Source organism: Salvia miltiorrhiza, chromosome 7, assembly GCF_028751815.1.
Source record: "Salvia miltiorrhiza cultivar Shanhuang (shh) chromosome 7, IMPLAD_Smil_shh, whole genome shotgun sequence".
Classification (NCBI taxonomy): Eukaryota; Viridiplantae; Streptophyta; class Magnoliopsida; order Lamiales; family Lamiaceae; genus Salvia; species Salvia miltiorrhiza.
The window spans coordinates 23,001,664-23,022,571 of NC_080393.1; the positions used below are offsets into that span (position 1 = coordinate 23,001,664).

Below are 20,908 nucleotides of genomic sequence, written 5' to 3' on the forward strand. Positions count from 1 at the left end.
ATCAACATCGAGGAGCAAGAAGAAGACAGCGAAGAGAGGGATCGCTGTGCCCAAGGTCCCAGACATGGACGCATTGAAACTCTTGGGCATAGTAGACAAGGTGAAAGAGTACTTCAAGAACATTGGCTGGAAGGCGTTTCTGGAGTGGCCAGGGCACACATACGAGGAGGTGGTCAGGGAGGTGTTTGAATCGGTACAGGTGGACATCAATCAAGCCTGCGGACCTTTGGGCATGAGCTTTTCCATGAAGAGAGAAGTCAGAGATATGTCCGTAAATGAACTCAACCTCAACTTGGGAATGGCGGAACTGAAAGACCTGCAAAAGAAGGAATACAAGGACGCGAAGAGAGGAATCCCCACCTTTACTGCACAAGAGTGGGATGTGATGTGGGCAGAGATCGGCGATGGAGGCCAATTCAGAACCCAGAAGGTAAAAGGGCATAGGATTCGCGACTCAGCCCTGAGGGTTTGCCATCGCATTCTCTCGTACTCCTTCTTTGGCAAAATTGACAGCGGAAATGCTATGTCCAAAAAGGATCTCTACATCCTTTGGGCAATGCACAGCGGGGTGAGGCTCAACTTTGGAGCCTTTCTGATCGAGCACATCGATTCCATCATCAGCAAGCCTAATCAGAGGCTTTCCTGCATTCAGTTCACCACCGCTTTCGCCAAGGCGAATGAGATTGAGATCGAGGAGGGGAACACCAAGATTGAGGTAGAGAAGCTAAACATCGAAGCCCTGATCCGCATGAAGGATGTCAGAATGGATCGGGGTGTGCCCAAATTTATCAATCCAGATGAGAGGGAATTTTCAGCGGCCGAAGGCCAAAGCCCCGCTGTGGGCAAAGGAAAAGAAAAGGTGGAGGAGTCAGAGTCAGAGGAGGAAGAGGAGAGTCAGCTGGACAGAATCGAGTCCCTGATTGTGGAGACCCAGAAAGCATTGGCAGCGACCCAGAAGGCCCTTCTGGCCTTCTTCAAGTATCAAGGGTTCAGGTACCCACCTGCACCTGCCCCTTGAATTTAACCCTCCCTAGGATGTTAGTTTTTAGTTTGTTTTGTTGCGTCTTTATGTTTTTTGTTCTGTTTGTTTGTTTGTTCTGTTTGCGTTTTCCTTGACCCCCTCTACACACCCACTTTGCCCAAAGCAAAGTGTGTGTGTGTGGGGGGCCAGGACCTCTGTTGTTACTTTACCGGGTAATCCTTGTTCTCACACCCTTTGCCTTAAGGCAAAGTGTGTGAGTGGGAGGGAAGACCCGGTATCTTTTTATGTTTTTAAAAGTTTGGTGTCAAGCATGTTGTACAATCGATGTTACTCAGTTGTGACGATTTGAAAGTGCAATTTTGTGAGTGAGATTATGCAAACTTTGTGTCGTATGTAGTTGAGGACGATGGATAGGGAATTGGGCATACCTTGTGAGGATTTGAGATTTTAAAATTGCTTTATGCCCAAAACAATTCTTTCTTTCATTGTGTGAATTTCGACATCTTGATTTAGGGGTGATGCTAGAACTTGCCTTGATTCTTAGTCGAACCCTGTGTACATAGTCTAGGTGTGTTAAATGATTTAGGCAAATTCTTTCTTTAGCCCACTGAGCCAAACTGACCAACCCTACATCTATCACTTGCAACCCATTTTGAGCTTAATAATTCTTTTGAATTCACTTATAAATTTGCCTAGATTTGAGCCGTCCCGGTCAAAACTGAACTTAAGGGCAAAAGAAAGGGAGATAGGGTAGTGGATCCTAATGGGCAGGACTAGTGCAAAGAAATTGCAAAAATGAGACGTCTAATCCCGAAATAGAAAAAAGTCCATAAAAAGAAAAAGAAATAAAAAAAGAGAAGGAGAAAAAAAAAGAGAGGAAGAATAAAGGGAAGAATGTGCTTAAGCCCACAAGAATATGCAAGGATAAAAAGAATCTGGGAAGTCTGTTGCCCAGAATGAAGTTCAGAATGACCTTAGCCTCGTACCAAAAATTCTCACCTTATGCCTTAAGCCACATTACAACCCATGAAAGACCTAATGAGATGCACCTAGGGCTTTGACTAAAGGGGAAGACAATAGAAGATAGGCAAGCCTATGGTCAGAACCCCATCAAGATGTTCGGAGTGTAAACACGAGCCTAAACACTTGAGAGAAAGAGTGAAAGGGGAGGAACATCCTAATGCCCAGAACCCGATCTTGACTCAACTGATGGCATTTTTGATTGTTTGATCATGCTACTTTTTGTTTCTTTTGATCTTCATTTTACTGTTGGACTGAGAGAGTATAACATGCTGTGTGTTTTTGTTTTTCTTTTATGTTTACATGTTTGTTTCGTCCGTGTCTGTACTTGGGCAAAATATGCATGCACGCTTGAGGACAATCGTGTTTAAAGTGTGTGCGTGTGATGAGCCCAGGTTTGTGCTCTGTTTTTGTGTTTGTTTTAAGTCTAGATCGAGTCTTTTTCCTTGTGTTTGTGTCGTTTGGTCGCCTGGGAGGGCGTAATTCAATGGCGGGACCAGCTTGTGGGAAAGAGGCCAAAATGCCAGAGAAGCGGAGTGCCAGAGGATTCAAAAGGGCCAGAGGAATCAAAGTCGCCAGCGGATTCAAAAGGGCCAGAGGAATCAAAGCCGCCAGAGGATTCAAAATGCCAGACGAATCAAAGCCGCCAGCGGATTCAAAGGGCCAGAGAAATCAAGCTGCCAGAGGATTCAAAGTACCAGAGCAGCGGAGTCGGCTTTGCCAGAGAAATCAAGCTGCCAACGAAATCAAGCTAGAGCAGCGCAGTCGGCTTTGCCAGAGGAATCATCCGAGCAGCGGAATCAGCTAAGCAGAAGAATCCTCCGAGCACTCCAGGGGTCGATAGTGCTGTCACCTCTCGTGAAAGAGGTATGTGCCGGAAGCAAAGGGATTTTGGAGGCAAAACCATCCCTTATGCCCATAAGTACCGCACGAGAGCTGGCAGGCAAGAGAAGGAAGGAAGGCAAGAGAAGGAAGAAAGGCAAGAGAAGACGGAGGCACAACAGACGGGCGAGGAAGGAATGCAAGTGGGAGTCCGAGAAAGGCGGAAGGCGGCAGCTATCCAAAAGAGACCGATAAGGCCAAACCAACACCTTATCCAAAAGGAAACATATCTTCATGAAGATTAGGTCTGAAAAGGGATAAGCATCTCCATGCTTGCATGGATCCGGCCACACCTAATGGGCTGGGCCTTCGTACCCTAATGACTCCTATAAATACCCGACGAGCTTCACAAGTCAAGGGTGCTGAAATTCTGTTCTGTTGTGCATTATTTGAGAGTTGAAGCTAGCCCAGGCTATGGGCATAATCTCGTACTTTTCTGTTTATGATTTGCACGGCACTTTCGGCCGTAGGTACTTCGATTTGCGTTTAAGTAATTTCAATTCCAGTTATGTTTTCCTTTATATCTTTTGCTTGTGTTATTTACGTTATGGTTGGCTAAGTTTATATTCTGATTTGGGGAAGATGATCTAAGCATGAATGAATAAACTCGAGAGGTCTAATTTGAGCATAACAACTATATGAGTATACTCCCGATACACTAGGTTTGATTCCAAAAAGGTTGTAACAACTTGGTTAATTAATTGATCACTAGTTAACTAGGAAGTTCTAACCACAAGTAATACTTCGGGCATAAGGCGAGTTGCCATCGACCTCCAAAATAGTACAACTGGTGTTGGAGCCGTGACTGCTGTGAAATATCGGCGTAAGAGTCAAGTGGGTCTATCTAATTCTTAAAGCATTCTGGGCAAAGCACAACTAGCGATAGGCCATCGCAGAGAGCGTGGATGTTGCCTGGGGTAGTTGATTTCCATTAGCTGACCCTTCTAAGGGATCATAAACTGAAAGGATAGATTGGGAAAGGGGTTTGTTGTGTGCGTGACGAGTGACAATAGGGGCACAATAATTCTTATGCCTATAACCACTGGTATGCGAATATAGTGATTAATCTTTGCACCAATGATCGAGTGTTAATTCATGTTTAGTGATTCAAACCCAAGTCAGAATTGTTTTGTTATTTGATTTATCTCCTTTGTTATTCCAGTTTAGGTTGGATACCCGTTCTGCCCATAACCACGTTTTGGTCAGAACACTGCAGAAAACAAAACCCTTTTAGTGACACCCTTTGCAGGAGAAGTTACTGCTCAGTTCCCTGTGGATTCGACTCTGGACTTACCACTAGCTAGTCTAGTTGTGGGCACAGGATTATTTATTTGCACAAAGCTCAAACGACAGCTCCGTCAACCTCACCAACAGTTAAGGTTAATTCAGACTCCTTTTATTTCTAGAGAACTCGTGAACTTAGTACTCACAGACTCACAGTAGACTATGTTTCATTAAAATCAATCTGCAAACTCCTAGTCTAAACTTTTTTGGCATAATCTGACCTTCCCAACTCATAATAAATCATGAACAAACCACAAGAACAGAGACACACACACGGACTCATGTTTTTAATAAAATAAAAAACAACTCAAAAATCAAGTTTTTATTTCAAATCTGCAAAGTCTTTTACTTATCTTTATTTGGGAGTGTGGTGAGAGGTCAGTTCACCAACGTCCTAAAACTAGTGGATTAATGGAAGATAGAAACCTGAAGAGCAAGAGATGGATGCGTCAACGTTCTCCAATGGAATAGTTCTTCAAGGATACAAAATATATGTTGGTAAAACTTAGAATTCGGTCCCCTATTCTATTACAGATGCGTTATTTATAAGGGACAAAGATGGAGGGGTAGAGTTGTCTTTTTTCCTCATGGCACATGCTCAGTGCGTCCTTGATGTCGTTGTCACCGGTAACTGTCCTTCCTCCAACGGCTTTGCAGCTTTTGCCTCCTTCAGAGAGTAGTTGGGAAGCTCTTGCCCGTGCTAGCATTTTCGGGCATTCACCTTGAGATAAGCCTGCGCTGTCTTCTTGGCTACGCTGATGTCTGCGCTGCCTTGTTAACTATGCTGGTGTCTGCGCTGCCTTGTTGACTATGCTGGCGTCTGCGCTGCCTTGTTGACTACGCTGATGTCTGCGCTGCCTTGTTGACTATGTTGGCGTCTGCGCAGCCTTCTCGGCTACGTTGGCGTCTGCGCAGCCTTCTCGGCTACGTTGGCGTCTGCGCTGTCTTTAAGTCAGCGCTGGGGTCTTTACTCTTTATCCTGCACTGTTAGTTTCCTAATTTGTACAATAATGATTAATGCTATCAGAGTATGGAGTATGAATCAGGTGCTGCGCTGGTGAGGGCCTTATCCCTCATCAGAGTGAGTCGAAGAGAGGGGGGAAGGATATCCTCTATGTTTTGGGGTTGCATGCCAGTTGGGGAAAGCGGTGGCTCCGGGTGGCACGACGGATGGCTGGCGAAGGCGAAGCCGCATAGACGCCGGTGGCGATGAGAAGCGAAGCAGGCGTTCGAGGAGCGAAGGCAGCAGCCTCTCTCCTTGACCGCTGCTGCCTAGACCGTGAGGAGGAGAGAGAGATCAAGACACCGCCGAACGGGACGATGTGGCCAAAGGCAAGGCGCCGCTGGTCACAGCCGAGGGCGGAGCAGCTGCGGCGGCGGTTCCCTATGGGCGCCTGCGGTCCAATTTACGCGAAAGAAGGGGGCGATTTTTCCAGAGAGGAAGTCGAGGGGAGGGAAAGTCAGAGAGAGGGAGACGGGAGTGCTAGACTTGGGCGGCGGCACCACCACGAGGTGACGGGCCGAGAGAGGGAGAAATGGGCGGCTGCATGTGTGAGAGAGAGAGTTTTTCCTTTTTTAAGTGATTATAGTTTAATTAGGGCTCCTTATAATCTGTGTTGGACTCTCATTTTTTTTAAATCAGTTGGGCCTTCTTTTTAAACTAATGGGCCGATTTATTTTCTTTAAAGTTGTTAGACAGATGGGCCTTTATTTGTTATATGGGACATTTTAATAAACAAGCCTATTGATTATATTTTCTTGGGCTCTATTATTTCCAAAGGTGATCCAATTAGTCCAATGAATCCTTCGGATTAATCTTATATTTTAATTAAATTCATATTATATATATTTGATAATTATTTTATAAGTTCTGGATTATTTATGAAGTTATTAATTATTTTTGGAATTATTATTATTATTATTATTATTATTATTATTGTTGTTGTTGTTGTTGTTGTTGTTGTTGTTGTTGTTGTTGTTGTTATCTTTAATTAATGATTTATACTTATTTCTTAATACGGGCAAAGTGTATCAATAATTAGAAATTTCCTATTCTTTAGAGCTTAGAACAATACCTCGAGACCTATTTAAGAATAGATTTCGTGTAGGTTCGAGTAACCAAGCGCATTGAAGTTTCAAGCGAGCCTAGGATCGAATCTCCACTCTGAGGTGGGCTTTATTTTGCTAAAATCTATCTTGAGTTATATAAGCTCTGATATTTTATGAAAATGTCTGTTTATCCAATATAAATGTTTTTATGTTCGTTCTGTATTGTTTAATGCTCGCATAAGCATCGATCGAGATTTTCATTTGGCCTAACGCATTAGATGAGGATTGTGTACACAAGGTTAGTAGCTCGGTGGGTTGATCACCATCGTGCACTAACAAAGCTAAGCAGGTGATATAAGGGTGCTCCTGGACACGTTCCAAGCACAGATGATGATGAGTTTCGTCTGGGTAACGTCCCGGGTTCACTTAAGCGGCGGTAAGCGATCCGACGGTGGTGAAAGGCATCATAAGCAGGGAGTAACAATCGAACGTTACATGGGGCCCTCAACGTGAAAAATGTTTTGTCATGCTTAGAAGTGGATTTCTATTTTTGAAACCTTATAAGTTATGATTATGATATTGGATAAACTGCTCTATTTAATTATTTCATAAAATATCTTGTAAACTCCTGTTCACTGAGTACACTAGTACTCAGGCCAAATTCTTTTCAAATATTTTCAGGGTAGGCGGTTGGCGTGCACAGTTCTGAGCTGGGGAGTACTTCTTGATTCAACCTACCATCTATTTCTTAGTTATTCCATCCAGTATTCCTAATTAATGAATTGTCTGTCTATGATGAGCCGAGACTCACTTAATCTATTCCGTTGTTTATGTTTAATGATATGTATTGGAGCCGCGAAACTAAACCTTCTGAATTCCTTGGGATTTTCGTAATGCTATTCTCCTTATTTTATTATTAATCCCTTTTACCAAAATAATTCCCTTTTATTATTATCATTATTACTATTTTTCCAAAGTCAAGCTGTTACATAATGGTATCAGAGCGTAGGTTTTCTTTCGTATCTCTGATAACCTTGAATTCCTTGAAACTGAGTTTAGAATTGTACCTCTAGACTCCTAAAATGTCGTTAAAACTCACAGCTCTCCGTCATACAACTGCGTCAAGGTACGTTTTCATTTGATAGAATTTAAAGGTAGTTACAAAAATTTCAATAGCATTTTTAAAAAGCATTTTTAAAGAAATGAGGTGCCCCCAAAGAAAAGAAGTATTATAACAATGTTGATTCTCTATCAATTACTCAAGCAAATGACGTTTTGGGACATACCGAGCCCTCAACGACCCAACAAGAAATGTTTGTCAAGAAGATTTTCCCGAGTCCCCTTGACCCAACGAGAACTATAACAGGGTGGGATACCACGTATCCACTGCTGATAAAGAAAGCTTTTAAAAGAATGAAATAACCAAGAACCCCATAGATTATTACTTTAGTATAAGGAGCTAGAAATACCTAGGAAATAGCTATAAGACTCCCTAGGTAGGGCTAGCAGAGCCTTGAGGATCACATAGGGTGCTGAAAACATAGAAGTTGGACTCTAGGAGCTGTTTAAGTTTATTTACTCGCTTTCGCTTTACTACTAGTATTTGATATAGAACCTATCTTTTCATATGGAGCCACCACACCCACCTCCACACTTCTCCATCCTCGGGAGTATAATAGAGCAGTTGACATACACACACGAGATGGAGGAGAGACTCAGGCGATTTTAGCAGTTCTAGGACGGTATGTAGATGTTTGGCATACTACACGGACAGTAGGTGTTACTGATTATGAGGCTGGACAGCAGCTCGTCTGACTCCTACCACCAGACTGGCGGATTTAGGCAGACGAGCAGTTAGAGGTTTCATCTTTTGCGCAGTTGAGCACTTCCAGGTCGCTTGGGAACTTTCACATATTTGTCACGAGGATTTTTAGCTGATGGGCTGATTAGGGGCTCCTGACCCCACTACTTGCACCACCGAGTGGAGTTCCTTTTTCACTTCACCAGTTGTTTCCACTGATACAGCATACAGGAGCAGTATCCCCTACCTTGCCTTTATGCAGGAGTAGGGAAGAGTATGAGGGAGGACTACCTTTAAGCCCGATCGTTGGTATACCAACGCCCCCACTTGTACCACAACAGCGAGAGCCGTCCGACAGGGCTTCACAGACTGGGGGATAGGTTGTTGAGCCCCATGTGCCTAGATGCCAACGCATCCGTTTAGAGGACTACGGATAACCATTTGCTTTACCACCGACAGACGTGGTGGGCTTGAAGATCCACCTGGGGGATCCACCCGCTCCCCAGCTGCCCCAGCACTCGATGAGGCCGTTGTTCCAGTTATAGAAGTGGAGGAAGAGGAGGAGGAGGATCATGAAGAGGATCCCAAGGAATACTTCATAGAGCATCACCCAGAGCCACCCCATGAGGCAGCTGAGGACCCAGCACCGGTAGAGAATGGCTGGCTCACGAGATCGCCCTAGATGATATTTAGTATACTTTTTATGTTTATGCTAGATCAGGTGTCTGGGTTTTGGTTTGCTTGTGAAGTCGGCATTAGCTAGCCGTACTTTGCCTCGACACCATATCTCTAGCAGTTTATTTTGTATCACGACTGTACATTGATCCCACTACTGATACATATATATTATCATGTGTTATTTGTTTATTGTTTTGCACTTACAAGTGAATGGATGTTTATGCAATAGCAGGAGAGATATATATATATTTTGTATGCTAATTAGTTTTTACCTGATATAAATTGACGAAACACAGATTACAGAATGGGGGACAACGATTACGAATTCGAGGCTGAGATCCACGAAGATGACTTTATCATTGGTGGACGCGGACGCGGACATTTACTTGGTCGCGGACGTGGACGCGGTCGAGGCCGAGGACACGGAGGCCAAGAACAAGGTAGAGGATATGTCCATAAAAACCATGTACCCCCTGCAGTTCCTGATCGCACCACGGCAGAGAGGTTCCGAAAAGAGAAACCCCCGACTATTGATGGTATGGGCGGACCAGAAGATGCCGAGAAATGGATAAGGGCCATCGAACGTATTTTTCATTACATACGCTGTGAAGAAAACGAGAAAGTCAAATGCGCTGCATACCAACTAGTAGACGAAGCAGACTTTTGGTGGGAATCAGTGAAAAATATGATGGCAGAGGAACAGCTGGAAGACCTGACTTGGGAAGATTTCAAGGCCAAATTGTTTGAAAAATACATAACAGAGTGCTACAGGCAGAAAAAGCAGAATGAATTCTGGAATTTGAGACAGAGAAACATGACACTCACAGAATATGACCGGGCTTTCAATCAGCTGCTTCGATATACACGACATCTGGTGGATACAAATGAAGAACGAGCAGAAAAGTTTCGCAATGGGTTGTGCCATGAAATCTCAATATCTCTTGCTAGTCAAGGAGGACTCACTTATGCCCAAACTCTGAACAGGGCACTCACCATTGAATCATTGTTGCCTAAAGAGAAAGCAAAAACCTCTGCTCAGTTTGTTCATCCACAACAGTTTGGCCAGATATCTCACTCAGATACGGGAAAAGGAAAGAGAAAGTGGAATGAAGGAGGGAACTACGGACATGGGAAGAAACCATGGACTGGAAACCAGGGATAAAACTCTAATCAATAGTAGCAAGCTCAGCCAAAGCGACCGTGCCCAAGGTACAACAAGTTTCACTTGGGAGAATGCCTAAAGGGGGTGAATGTATGCTTCAATTGTGGTGAACAATGACACTATGCCAACAATTGTCCCAAGAAGAATAGGGGGACCCCACAGCAGTACAATCAAGGCTACCAGAAGATAAGCTTCGGAAACCCTCCGAGAAACCCGGGAAACCAGCCACGGAACCCAATTAATCAGCCAAGGCAGAACCAGGGTCCGGGAGAAAATCAAAGGCCACCATAAAATGCAAGGGCTTACTCCCTTAATCAACAGCAGGCAGCACAGGGGCAAGGAAATTTAGCAGGTATGATAAGCATACTTGAAACACCTATTATGGCTTTGTTTGATATGAGAGCATCCCACTCCTTCATTGCACATGCTACTTGCAAAATATTGAATCTAGTACCCGGAATTATCTAAAGAATCTTTGGAGATTAGTACCCCTGGAGGCGGGAGAATGACAACTAAGCACATCATTTCAAACCTAGAATTGGATATAGGTGCTGAAAAACTTAAGGCAGATTTGTATGTTATCTCTATGATAGAGTTTGACATAATCCTAGGAATGGACTAGCTCACTAGAACTGGTGCTACAATCCGTTGCAACGAAAGAAAATTCTCATTTCAAACACCAGAAAAAGGCGAATCAGATTTTCATGGAATCAAGATGGGTGCCATAGTACCGATAATCTCTGCTATGGAAGCCACCAGAATACGAAGAAATGGAAACTGTCAGGCTTATCTAGTTCACCTGACAGGGCTGCCCGGAGAAGAAAAGACGATTGATGAAGTTCCAATTGCTCGAGATTACCCAGATGTCTTTCCAGAAGTGCTACCTGGCATACCACCAGATCGATAATTAGAATTCACAATCGACCTGGAACCCGGAGCTGCTCCTGTGTCTTAAAGTACCATATAGGATGGCCCCACCAGAACTGCAAGAACTGAAAGTGCAATTGCAAGAGTTATTAGACCTAGGTTTTATACAACCTAGCGTGTCACCATGGGGAGCACCCGTCTTGTTCCTCAAAAAGAAAGACGGCTCGTTGAGGATGTGTATCGATTATCGGGAACTCAACAAATTCACGATAAAGAATAAGTATCCCCTCCCCAAGATTGATGATTTGTTCGACCAGTTGAAAGGAGCAAGTGTATTTTCAAGATAGATTTTAGGTCTGGATATCACCAGCTTAAGATAAGGAGGGAAGATATTCCTAAAATAGCTTTTTGGACTCGATACGGACATTATGAATTCACGGTAGTGCCTTTTAGTTTAACCAATGCGCCAGCTGTGTTCATGGACCTGATTAATCGAGTTTTTCACCAATTCCTTGATAAATTCATTTTGGTATTCATTGATGACATCCTCGTGTACTAAAAAACAAAAGAACAACACGAGGAACACTTGCACATAGTGTTGGAAACCTTGCGAGCAGAAAGGTTATACGCCAAGTTTAGCAAATGTGAATTTTGGCTAAGTGAAGTGATGTTTCTGGGACACATTGTTTCAGCTGAAGGAATTAAAGTGGATCTAGCCAAAGTAGAAGCTGTCAAGGAATGGAAAACACCAACAAATGCCCATGAGATCAGAAGTTTCCTAGGATTGGCAGGATATTACAGAAGATTCATAGAAGGATTCTCCAAATTAGCACGGCCAATGACACAACTGCTAAAGAAGGGAACCCAATACAAATGGTCTGAGGATTGCGAACGGAGCTTCCAGGAACTCAAGACAAGGCTTACCACTGCTCCAGTGTTAGCCATACCAGATGAGAATATGAGTTTTGTTGTCTACACTGATGCCTCGAAGTTAGGACTTGGGTGTGTTTTGTTGCAGGATAGGAAAGTGATAGCATATACATCCCACCAACTGAAGCCTCATGAAATAAACTACCCTACTCATGACCTAGAGTTAGCCACGGTCGTGCATGCCCTAAAAATTTAGAGGCACTATCTCTACGGGGAAAAGTGCGAAATTTTCACCGATCACAAGAGTCTGAAATATTTCTTTGAACAAAAAGACTTGAACATGAGACAAGCGAAGATGGTTGGAACTAGTGAAGGATTACGACTGCACCATCAATTATCACCCTGGAAAGGCGAATGTTGTAGCAGACGCCCTAAGCCGAAATACCAAGACAAAACTTGAATGTCTTATTACTCAATAGGAGAAGTTACTACGTGATTTGGCTGCACTTAATTTGGAAATAGTACACCCTCCAAACACCATATTAAGTTGCATAGCTGCTCTGGAAATTGTCCCGAATTTGTGAGCCAGGATCATAGAGGCCCAAAGAGGAGATTGGTTCTTGGAAAAGATGCGACTCGCTGCAAGATCGAGCGAACCCAAGGGATTTACAGAGGATAGGGATAACGCTTTGAAATTTGAAAACAAACTATGTGTGCCACACAACGAAGGGCTGAAGAATGAAATTATGAGTGAAGCATACGACACTGCCATACACAGCCCACCCGGGGAAGCACGAAGATGTATCAAGACTTAAAGAAAATGTTCTGGTGGAAAGGAATGAAGAGAGACATAGCATTATTCGTTGAAAGATGCCTTGCATGCCAACAAGTCAAACCACTACACCAGAAACCATACGGGACATTGCAACCACTACCAATCCCCGAATGGAAGTGGGAACATATCAACATGGATGTTGTAGTAAGCATACCACGATCAGCGCATGGAAACACTGTCATTTGGGTAATTGTGGATCTCCTGTCAAAATCAGCACACTTCCTTCCCATGCAAATGACCTTTGGGATGAAGAAGCTTGCAAAGTTATATGTCAAAAAAATTGTGCGCCTTCATGGTGTACCAGTATCAATCACATTCGATCAGGACTCCAAATTCACATCAAGATTCTGGAAAAGTTTGCAGGAGGCAATGGGCACCAAACTAAACTTCAGCACAGCATACCACCCCCAAACAGACGGTCAATCTGAGCAGACAATTCAGATATTAGAAGACATGCTTCGAGAAATTGTTGCAGACAAAGGTGGAAATTGGGAGGACCTGCTACCTCTCGTGGAATTTGCCTACAACAACAGCTACCAATCAACGATTGGAATGGCCCCTTATGAGGCGCTATATGGAAGAAAATGCAGATCGCCACTTTACTAGGATGAAGTAGGTGAACGAAATCTGTTGGGACCAGAACTAGTTCAGCAGATGATCGAAAAGTTAACCAGATTAAACAGAAGATCAAAGAAGCACAAGACAGACAAAAATTATATGCTGATACACGACGCACTGAATTGGAATTCAATGTTGGAGACAGAGTCTTTCTCAAAATTTCCCCAACAAAAGGAGTTGTTCGTTTTGGAAGTAGAGGTAAATTGCGACCCCGCTATATAGGACCTTTTGAGATCCTAGATAGAGTGGGCAACGTAGCTTATAGGTTGGCGTTGCCACCTAGCATTGGGGACGTACACAATGTGTTTTTATTTCAAATCTACAAAGTCTTTTACTTATCTTTATTTGGGAGTGAGTCGAAGAGAGGGGGGAAAGGATATCCTCTGTGTTTTGGGCTGCATGCCAGCTGGCGACGAGAAGCGGAGCATGTGTTCGAGAGCAAAGGCAGCAGCCTCTCTTAACCGCTGTTGCCAAGATCGTGAGGAAGAGAGAGAGATCGAGACACCACCGAACGGGACGACGCTGCCGAGGGTAAGGCGTCGCTGGTCACAGCTGAGAGCGGAGCAGCCACGGCGGAGGTCCCCTATGGCCGCCTGCGGTCCGATTTACGCAAGAGAATGGGACGATTTTTTCCGAGATGAAGCCGATGGGAGGGAAAGTCAGAGAGGGGGAGACGGGAGTGCTAGATTTTGGCGGCGGCACCACCACGAGGTGACGGGCCGAGAGAGGGAGAAATGGACGGCTGCATGTGAGAGAGAAGGAGGTGGGCGGCGTTAGAGAGAGAGGGAGAGATGGCCGAGAAGTTTGAGAGAGAAAGAGAGAAAGTGTTTTTCCTTATTTTTAAGTGATTATAGTTTAATTATGGCTCCTTATAATCTGTGTTGGGCTCTCATTTTTTTTAAATCATTTGGGCCTTCTTTTTAAACTAATGGGCCGATTTATTTTCTTTAAAGCTGTTAGACAGATGGGCCTTTATTTGTTATATGGGACATTTTAATAGACAAGCCTATTGATTATATTTTCTTGGGCTCTATTATTTCCAAAGGTGATCCAATTAGTCCAATGAATCCTTTGGATTAATCTTATATTTTAATATAATTCATATTATATATATTTGATAATTATTTTATAAGTTCTGGATTATTTATTAAGTTATTAATTATTTTTGGAATCATTATTACTACTATTATTATTATTATTACTGTTATCTTTAATTAATGATTTATACTTATTTCTTAATACGGGCAAAGTGTATCAATAATTAGAAATTTCCTATTCTTTAGAGCTTAGAACAATACCTCGAGACCTATTTAAGAATAGATTTCTTGAAGGTTCGAGTAACCAAGGGCATTGAAGTTTCAAGCGAGCCTAGGATCGAATCTCTACTCTGAGGTGGGCTTTATTTTGCTAAAATCTATCTTGAGTTATATAAGTTCTGATATTTCATGAAAATGTCTGTTTATCCAATATAAATGTTTTTATGTTCGTTCTGTATTGTTTAATGCTCGCATAAGCATCGATCAAGATTTTCATTTGGCCTAACGCGTTAGATGAGGATTGTGTACACAAGGTTAGTAGCTCGGTGGGTTGATCACCATCGTGCACTAACAAAGCTAAGCAAGTGATATAAGGGTGCTCCTGGACACGTTCCAAGCACAAATGATGATGTGTTCCGTCTGGGTAACGTCCCGGGTTCACTTAAGCGGCGGTAAGCGATCCGACGGTGGTTAAAGGCCCGAGATCATAAGCAGTGAGTAACAATCGAACGTTACATGGGGCCCTCAACGTGAAAAAATATTTTGTCATGCTTAGAAGTGGATTTCTATTTTTAAAGCCTTCTAAGTTATGATTATGATATTGGATAAATTGCTCTATTTAATTATCTCATAAAATATCTTGTAAACTCCTGTTCACTGAGTACACTAATACTCAGGTCAAATTCTTTTCAAATATTTTCAGGGTAGGCGGTTGGCGTGCACGGTTCTGAGCTGGGGATTATTTCCTGATTCAACCTGCCATCTATTTCTTAGTTATTCCATCCAGTATTCCTAATTAATGAATTGTCTGTCTATGATGAGCCGAGACTCACTTAATCTATTCCATTGTTTATGTTTAATGATATGTATTGGAGCCGCGAAACTAAACCTTCTGAATTCCTTGGGATTTTCGTAATGTTATTCTCCTTATTTTATTATTAATCTCTTTTACCAAAATAAGCCCCTTTTATTATTATCATTATTACTATTTTTCTAAAGTCAGGCTGTTACACTGAGACACACAAATGCCTTTTCCAGCGCTTGGCTAAGATCTCTGGAGTCAGAGCACTTGTCTGAACTACTCTCTAATCAAACACTCTTTTCGCTCGGTTGAAAAGGGGTTCGAAATTTTCCAACTAAGATTACTGAGAATAGGCTCTCAAGTAATCGATTCTAGGCTTTAGGATATAACATGAATTGCCTAGATTTCTAAGAGAGTTTAGGTAATCAGTAAGACTGATTTTACAACGTTTAAGTACTCTCTTCTTCGATTCAAAGTTTTGTCAAAGATAAAGTTGACTTATGATTTTGACAGAGCTTCAGCGTAAGTCTTTGAATCGGTAAAGATTGCAGTGTTCCTCGAGCTCTATTTATATGCGAAATCTTCAATAGATCTGTTGGCTGAGATGGTCTTTAAGAGTCCATCTGTTGTAAGAGTTATTTTGAATTTAGCTGAGGCTACAATCTTCGAGGTTCCTGTTTTGGTGAAGAACGTCGTCTCAAAGTACAACAGGTAGGGCCCCTCTGAAAAGTTTGCACCAAATAGGAACTCTCTGCAGAGAAATGATGATCCTCAAAATCTCTGCATTTAATGCGGTTGCAGGAGCATTTAGTGCTGGTTTCAGCGTTTCAGTCCGATGAAGAATGTCAACTGATACTTGTCATGAGTATCAGTCCGCTGATTCCACGTGGTCCGCATTAACACTTCAGTTATCACTGATAGTTCAGTGAAATTCTCGTCCAGTCACTACCTCAGTATTTGACTTTGTCTTTTCCACAGCTATCTTCAGTTGAGGTCTTCATTCTTCAGTCTTCAGCAGTCTAACTAGAAAACATGAACTCTAACACTTGAGTTCGAAAAGCTCTAGTCTAGTTACAATAAGAACTAGGAGTTTTGGTATCATCAAAACTAGGGATAGGATATTTCATTAAGTTCCCAACATTGGGGAAGAGAGGATGTCTTCAAATCAATCGATGAAATTATTGATGCAGTATTGAAGAGAGAGAAATACATAAAGAATATGGATGAAATTCCCAACTTCAATCTTGGTATCACTACAAAAAAATGCGCGAATTACCGGCGGCATTTGTCGTCGCTAATCGTGAGGCGGCCACCAAAAAAACAATTATCGGCAGCAACCCGTCGTCGATAATTTCGTTGTCGGTAATTATTTTATCGGCAGCAAACTACCTGCCGCTGGTAAATAACGGCAGGCGATACCGTCGGTGAATTTCGCCGTTGATCGGTGGAGCTTCGCCGGACTTTTACCGGCGATGGGGGCCGCCGGTGATTAGCGGCGGCGCTATATTGTTGACCGGACGGCGGTGGCGCCGATCGCCGGATGGGCCGGAGGAGTACCGGCGGCCTTATTAGCAGCGGCTCAGTGCTGCCAGTATTTGTTTTTAATTTATTTATTTTATTTTATTTATTTATTTTATTTATACCCCACAAGTATTTTCGTATTTCTACAGTATTGCATACGTTAGACGAACTTCTCAGTCGGTCACCCACCTTAGTTGTGCTCTAAGTCAAGCACGCTTAACCTTGAAGTTCCTTTCGAGCGGTCACCAGTACAGAACACTCGTAGTACCTATTAATTCATTTAAAGTTTATTTCAATATACAATATCATATATTCATAACCTTAGAATATGTCGAGATGATATCCAAGAGATGTTAATTATGGATCGGTCTCGTTTTCGTCCTTATTTTTATGTCTAAAAAATATTTATTTATTAATTTATTAGTATTATTATTATTTTATCAATCCAGTTTATACACCATAGGTATTTTAATTTGGTAATTGTAATGTATTTTGAATTTATTTGCATACGTCTTTATTTTTATGTCGAAAAAATATTTATTTATTAATTTATTATTAATATATTATTTTCTTATATCAATCTAGTTTATACACCATATATAAGTATTTTAATTTGGTAATTGTAATGTATTTTGAATTCATTTGCGTACGTTGAATTCAATCACAATAAATAGGGATGGAGAATGAGGTAAGTGCAATGTTATTTGAAAACATGAAATAAATAGTTCAAGAAAACATAAATGTAAAAAGAAAGTGCAAGTGTAATTTTGTTTCAAAACATGAAATAAATAGTTCAACCAAATATAAATACGTAGAAGTGCTGCTCGAGGTAGTTGACCCGACTGCCTCATGAACTCCTCGAACTGAGCCATACGCTGCTCAAGGGCCTCACGTGTTGCTCGTTCGGCCTCAAGGCGCTCCTCCAACGTGGATATCCGTGTCTCATACATCTGCTGAGACATCGCGGAAGTGCCTTTGCTGTGAGTAGACCCCCTACTAACCTGGCTCCGACCGGCACTTCCAGTGCCGTAGAACCTGTGACCTTTTCGGGCTGTACGACCTCCAAGTAGATCTCATCCAGCCGGTTCTCTCGCCCAGTCTCAACAGCAATGCGACGAATCTCCGCCTAATTCATACATAACAATGCATAATTGTTAGAAAATAAATACATTTCACTATATATTGCTAATATTTGATTAAACAAACACTTACTGTAATACCCCGATATTTCCTAATAGAATATTTTAGTAAGAATCTTGAATTTAGATTACTAAGTAGTTATGCCCGGAAAGATTATTTTTCTTTTATTTCAATAAAAGTTTATTTTTACAAAAGTTTTTGAAATCAAGTTAGTTGATTGTGGTGCATTGCATACTAGTTAAATTACGTGAATGTGTGAATTTTTTTTCATATGATTAGTGTAAAGATTAAGAATTCTATTGGGCTTTTTAATTAATAGAAATAGTGGCCTTCAATTATTTTAATGTTGGGCCTTATTTTACATATATATATGTATATATATTAGCCCGTTTATTTGAGCAGCACAAGCCCATGATTAGTTGTAGATATTTCTACAATTAATTATAAAGATAGATTAATTAGAATTCATTATTTTAAGTAGGGGTGTAATCGAATCGAACCGAATAGTGGTGTGCTCAAGTTTGGTTTGTTTAGTATCGAATCGAATCTCGAACTTTACTTACCGAATACTTTGAGGCTCGCGAGCCTATACGAACTTTCTAAATTTATATTTATATTCAAAATATTGATTATTTTATTTTAAAAATAAATTATTTTACTTAAAATAATAAATATATTAATTTTTTTCTTATGACAAATAAAATTAATCAAAGATTTAATACAATTATTAATATAAGTATATACTAATAATTTATATTTTTCAAGTTTAATCACTTGACGAACATGTTCACGAGCTAACAAGCCGAATATTACTAAGCTCAAGTTTGGTTTGTTTATTTATCGAGCTTCTCTAAACGAACTTGGACGAACTTTTTTCAAGGCGAGCTCCGAATAGTTCGCGAACGGCTTGGTTTTTCTTACACCCCTAATTTTAAGCATGAATGGAGAGGGTGAATCCACGTCCATCTTTCCTGCTCCGTTCTTCCTTTCCACGTTTCTTTCTTCCTTCTTTAAATTAAAAATCTCACTTCATTCATCTGCCTCATCCAGTTCAAGAACTTCAGATTGGTAAAGATTTCTTCTCTATATTCATTTTCTGCCACGCACTTATAACAAGTATTCTCTACAAATTATTTCTGCAGAATCAATACACCACAGCTCATCTTTATCTTCATATTTCTGCAGAACCAACACACCACTGCCTGCTCATCTTCTTGAAGGTCTTATCTAATTCTAAACCATGGCAAATATTGTTTGTACCACACACATGATTGAAAGAAACAGAACACACATACACTCACTTAATCATCCTTTACCAGAGACATATATGAATATATGAGACTCTTTGAATTAGAACCATATAAAGGAATTGAAACAATACATTGCAGAAAAGAAAGAAACCTATTGATCTTGTTAAATCTTCAATCTTTTTGTGCTTAATCTTTGTTGTGAGTGTTGGTTTGTGTGGCGTGAGTCCGGTCTGGGAGGGGACTGAAGCCAGGAAAAGGGGCGGCTGTAGTGGCTGCTGCCGATGGAAGGCCGAAGAGAGGAGTGAGAGGGTGGAAGCTGTTGGCGGACAATGGTTGCTGATAGGCTGCTGCTGCCCACTCGGATGAGAGAGCGATGGAGATGGAGGTGGTGGAGAGCAGCGGCGGCCGCCGTTGGGCTGGTGCTGTCCGACCAGAGGAGAGGAGAAGGCGGCGGCGATTCTCGTCGTTCGCCGTGAGAAGAGAGGGCGGTAGCCGTGGGTTCTCTTGCAGTTGTTGGTGCGTCGGAGAGAGGCGATGGGCGACGGGCGGCGACCAGCCGCTGCTGTCAGCCGGACGTTTGAGAAGGCGGCGTGGGTGAGAAGAGAGGGAGGAAGAGGAGAAAATTAGGGATTTAGGGAGAAGGGAATTTTGGGGGTTTTGAGGTGGATGGTCAGGGTTGGAAAGAGAGGTGGTGGCGGGCTGGAGAAGCGGCGACGACGGCCGCTGGAATTGCTGGAGCAGTCGGATCGTGCGCAGGGGAGAGATGAGACAGAGAGAGAGAGTGTCGGGCGTGAAGGAGAGAGAGATAGAGAGGGAGGGAGAGGGGTGAAACACCGGAGATGGCGTGGCTGAGGGTAGCGCTCCTCGCCGGTGAAGAAGGGGAGGCGGCGGGTGACCCTCTGCGTGCGTGTATTGTGTGAGTGTGCTGTAGTGTTGAAGATGAAGGGGTGATAGAGAATTAGGTTTTTGGGCTTTTGGTTTTTGGGCTATTTTGATGGGCTGTGATTTTAATTGAGTAATTTTGCCTAATTTATTTATGTGGCCAATGCTTACATTGATTTGTTTAATTGTTTGAACTTTTATAAATCTAGAAATGGGCTCTGTTAAGCTTATTTGGACCTAATTCAAGTATTTGATACTGTAATTGATTATTTAATTATGTAAGTAAGAACGGTTGAGGATTTTTAAGTCATGTCTTGATTCTACAAAGATAATTATTTCAGAAAAAGTTTATTTACTTGATTTATGAATAGACTAATCAATTGCATCTTAAATTTTTGTGTGCATACAATTATATGAATTATATGATGTGTGATTGGAGTAAAGCGATAATGAAGTTATATTATGTCTTTGAAAGGAAAATTATTTACGCATTGTAATTTATTTAAAAGTTTTATGAAGAGTCGAGCAAAAGGTATTGTTGGTGCCCTTAGCTGAAAATTGATTTTTTAGATTATAAAGTGAATTTTAAAAACTCGGGCATAGCGAATCAGAACTTAATAGTCTCGCTTTGCTATTATCTAATGCTAGTATCACGAGACCTATTAAAATTAGATTATCTTGTAGGCACAGTTGACCAAGAGGATTAGCATTGCTTTTACGAGACGAGTTACGCTTGACTTCGGATTTTGTCCAATCAAGGTGTGCTTTATTTTACAAATGTATATTGAGTTATATAAGCTCTGATATTTCATGAAAGTTGAAAATATTCGTTTATCCAATATAAATATTTTTATGTGCGTTCTGTATTGTTTAATGCTCGCATAAGCATCGATCGAGATTCTTATTTGGCCTAACACGTTAGATGAGGATTGTGTACACAAGGTTAGTGACTCGATGGGTTGATCGCCATCGTGCACTAACAAATCTAAGAGGAGTTATAAGGGTGCTT

At 41.7% G+C, this 20,908-nt stretch overlaps 1 protein-coding gene across 1 annotated transcript; it reads left to right on the forward strand.

The window, feature by feature from the left end:
• Window positions 1–10,573: 10,573 nt before the first annotated feature.
• LOC130993978 (uncharacterized mitochondrial protein AtMg00860-like) lies at window positions 10,574–11,851 on the forward strand. Its single transcript, XM_057919016.1, has 2 exons — window positions 10,574–10,745; window positions 11,418–11,851. The coding sequence occupies exons 1-2, from the start codon at window positions 10,574–10,576 to the stop codon at window positions 11,849–11,851; spliced, it is 606 nt and encodes a 201-aa protein (XP_057774999.1).
• Window positions 11,852–20,908: the final 9,057 nt, after the last annotated feature.